At 64.6% G+C, this 3700-nt stretch overlaps 1 protein-coding gene across 1 annotated transcript in view; it reads left to right on the top strand.

The window, feature by feature from the left end:
- The first annotated feature begins 274 nt into the window (after positions 1 to 274).
- The window catches only part of CLPTM1L (CLPTM1 like), a 26000-nt gene continuing 22574 nt past the window's right edge, over positions 275 to 3700 (top strand). The window contains exons 1-5 of the mRNA XM_077749400.1: positions 275 to 317; positions 1719 to 1797; positions 2256 to 2464; positions 2876 to 3253; positions 3445 to 3630. Of these exons, the coding sequence (XP_077605526.1) occupies positions 275 to 317; positions 1719 to 1797; positions 2256 to 2464; positions 2876 to 3253; positions 3445 to 3630 (895 nt within the window). The remainder of the gene's footprint in view (positions 318 to 1718; positions 1798 to 2255; positions 2465 to 2875; positions 3254 to 3444; positions 3631 to 3700) is intronic.

The raw sequence follows: 3700 nt of genomic DNA on the forward strand, positions 1-3700 counted from the left end.
CAGAGGTACGAGTTAGCAGACCTGAAATTACCGTGTGCATCTTCTAGAACTGCGCAAGCAGCAAACAAGCCGCAGGTAATCAGAACCCGCGGCGTAATTTGCAGGCCTAGCACAAAATGAGAATCCAGAGCCCTTTTCTAAACTCATTAAAGGGTTTCAGAGCGGCGGTCGTGGGGGGTCCCGGGGGAGCATNCTGTGCCCAGAGGGCCGCACAGCGCACCCAGCTCGGGCTCTAGCGTCCACCTGCCGCAGGCGCGTTGATTCCGCAGCTGAGATGGAGAACGTGCCCGGAGGCTGGAGCGCGTGCGAGCCACAGGGTGAGGGTGCCCCCCCACCCCTGCCCCGGGCAGGGCTGCAGGAGGGACTCAGGCCCACCCGACGGCTCCCACAGGCCAAGTCTGTCTGAGCAAAGCTCACAAGGACAGCAGCGGCCCAGCGCCCCCCATCCGAGCTCTGGGGCCACAGCAAAGTGCTTCAGCCCGGGGAGTGTGCGCACACAAGCGCGCGCACACACACGTGCACACACACACACACTCATCCCTCAGGGTTTTGAGCAGGTGTCTGCAGACACTGCCCTCACTTGCACGGAGGGGACGGTATGCTCTGGCGTCTCTACTTCTGGGGGCACTGGGCCCACCCCCGTGACCCCGTCTAACAGAGTGCCTCCCAGGCCCGCCTCCTGACACCATCACAGCACGTGACTCTGGGGGACGCACGCGTCCAGGCCCTCACACCATCTAACAAAACAGGTGCCCGTGAGGCCACAACAGGGAGAGGTGGGGAGGAGCCACTCCTTCCAGCCAAGGCTGGTGACCGCGGAGGGGCCTGGTCATGCCACAGGCGGGGCCCCCAGGGTGTTAAATCAGCAGGCAAATCACCGCGGAAAGCAGGGTGCAGCGTCCTCACAAGGAACTCAAACGGGAAGTGGTAACTGTGGCAGAGGAGTGGCAGACACCGGTCACCAACAGGTCAGAATGACACGGTGACAGTGCCTGTCCACGACGTGCCTCGTGTGGGACCCAGCACAGCTTCCGTGAGGCAGCCAGGAAACAGCGGACGAGCCAGAGCTGAGACAGACCTCACAATGGCCAGTGACCCCCAAACGTGCAGAGGACGAGGTGCTGCCCCCAGGGGTTGAGCCAGAAGGCACAGAACGTGGTTGTGCGGTGGGTCGCGTGGTGGCCCGGAAAAGGAGCGCAGGGCAGGCTGCAGACCAGCTGGTCTCCCGGCCGCGCACAGTGTGTGGCTGTCGCGGTCGCAGTCGCAGTCAAGGGTCGACCAGCTGGTTGGGGGAGCCACCACGGGCCACGTCCGCCTTCTATCCGGTTTTGTAACCTTTCTTGGAAATCTGAATAATCAGAGTAAAAAGTTAGACGATAAAACCACTAAAACAAAGATTTTCTCTGGTCCTCTGAGTCCATCCCACTGAGGACCCAGTGCCGTGCTCGCTGTCACTGGGACGATTCCCTCCTCTTGCTCCGTCTTAACCTCTTCCCGTAACCTCACTCAGGAGACGGCGGCTGACGTTTTCACAGCCGTCCTTCCCTGTGTCCGTGTGTCGTGGGCGCTGCTCTGCGCTTGGACGCCCAGGCCGGTTCCAGCCCTCGCCACTACACACACCGCCACAGCCAGGGCGCTGGGCGCAGGACAGATGCCAGCGTGGCCGGCCTGGGGGCCGTGGGGCTGGTTTTGTGGCCACAGCCACGGCCCCTCCCCAGGACAGCAGCACGCCCGCACCCTGTTTCCTCCGGAGATGCCGCAGTGGGCGCCCGAGCGCTGCCCTCGGTGCCCTCGGAGGTGGGACCCGCTTCTGCATGTGAGGTCTGCTCTCCCATGGCTGGGGCGCTGCAGGGGCGAGGCGGGGCAGGGCCTGCACTGCAGAGGGAGCTTTCACAAGCAGTGGACACACTTGGACCCCGGAGCCGTCTCTGCGACCCAAGGGCTGAATTCAGTGTAGTTATAAATGTTTACCTGGATGACCTGTAGCTTGAAGGGGAAACCCTCCAACAGCGGTAAGCATATCGGCACAAACCGCCCGCCCCCGGGCCCCTGAGGCCACCCTGAGCCGGATCAGTCCCTGGAGGGGACAGGCAGGGACGCACGCAGGACCCCCACCCAGCAGAGACCAAAGTGCCCAGCCCTCACCTGCCCAGCTTGCCTGAGACACGCCCCCCCAACTTGTCCTCGGCCTGAGTCTCAGGCACCACGTCTGGTACAAGCCGTGTCTGAGTCCCCGCATCTCCCCCCACCCACAGATACACGGTCACCTTCCTGGCTTCTGTGGCTTCATTCTCTCGGTGTGACCGCTGCTGTCCGCACGTGGCCACCCACCTTCCCCTCACTGAGCGGCCCCCGAGTCTACGGGTGCGGGAGGCGCTGCCGACCACCCTGGCGCTCCCTCCCCCCCCCGCCCCCGGTGGCACGGGTCCAGCCCAGCTCCTGTGGCTCCAGGACCCGAGACTCAGTCCGTGTTGGGATTTCCTGCCTGTGGGAAGCCGGGGACTCCGCAGCCACAGGCACATCCACCCCTTCTAGATGGCGCAGGCTCTAGAGAGGCAGGACCCTGTGCCCTCCAGTCCCCGGGGCCCCCCAGCTCTGCTCTCCTGCCTGGGGAGGCCCCGCCCACCACCGGGCCCCACGTCCTTCCTTACAGACCCTCACGTATCCACCACCCAGCCCTTCACACACTAGGGGGTGGGAGGTGGCCTGGGCTCTGCTCCAGGGTGTCGGTGCCCGGTCCCCAGCACACATGCTTCTTGCCTCAGTTTCCGTATGTGCAAATCGCTCCGACATGGGTAAGTTGTGGGCAATGAGCAAAACTGATGCACATTCTGTTCTCAGGGCAGCGCCTTCACACGGCGTCTCTTACTTCCAGACCAGCGGACAGGAGTGTCCGGCGCCCCTGGGCTGAACCTCACGTTAGAGTGCCGCCTGCAGAGCCCCTGCCCCCTGCGCGCACCCGGCGTCCGCGGGCCCCAGGGCGCCCCTCAGCCCGCGGTGGGTGTCCGTGCTCCCAGTAGCACGCGGTGCCCCGGCGCCTGGGCTTCCGCGGTGGCCCAGAGCTGTCATTACCACTTGCCGCCGAGGAGCAATCACAGCAGCAATCAGCGCCCAGGGCTGGGAGTCGGGGAAATGCCAGCTCCGGGGGCGAGGAAGCTCGGCCGCGCTGGGCACAGTGGCCGCCGCAAGCCGACTCCCTCCCGCCACGAAGAGCTGCTCCGGCAGCCGGTCGGCTTTCAGAGGGGGTTCGGCGGTCCGTGCTCCAGACAGGACGGTCTATTGTTTGTTCGGAACAGGTTTCCCGGGGTAACTGCGAACCCCAATATCGACACTACGTCATACTAAAAGCGCTGTGGGAAGGCCGGCCTGGCTTTGTGTGAGATAATCACAGGGCTCGTGTGTTACTAGGGCCGAAACCTGTAATCTCCTTGATCTTCCTCCCAGGGACCGGGGCTGTGCTCGAGGTCCAGCCTGGGGCCGGCGCCGCCCCGAGGGCAGCGGAACGGGGACCCCTCCCCCTGCCCCCTCCCCACACTGCACAGGCCTGGTGGCACCGGATCCCCCTCCTGACCCCAAACCCCTCCGACAGGAGGCCACGGAGCGTCCCCGGGGACCAGCGTGCTATCCAGGGTGAGGGACGCAGAGGGACATACGGTCCTGGCTTGGTCTGCATTCCCCCCTTCCCGCAGCCTCACACTCA

Source organism: Crocuta crocuta, unplaced genomic scaffold (assembly GCF_008692635.1).
Source record: "Crocuta crocuta isolate KB4526 unplaced genomic scaffold, BGI_CrCroc_1.0 scaffold89, whole genome shotgun sequence".
NCBI classification, from domain to species: domain Eukaryota; kingdom Metazoa; phylum Chordata; class Mammalia; order Carnivora; family Hyaenidae; genus Crocuta; species Crocuta crocuta.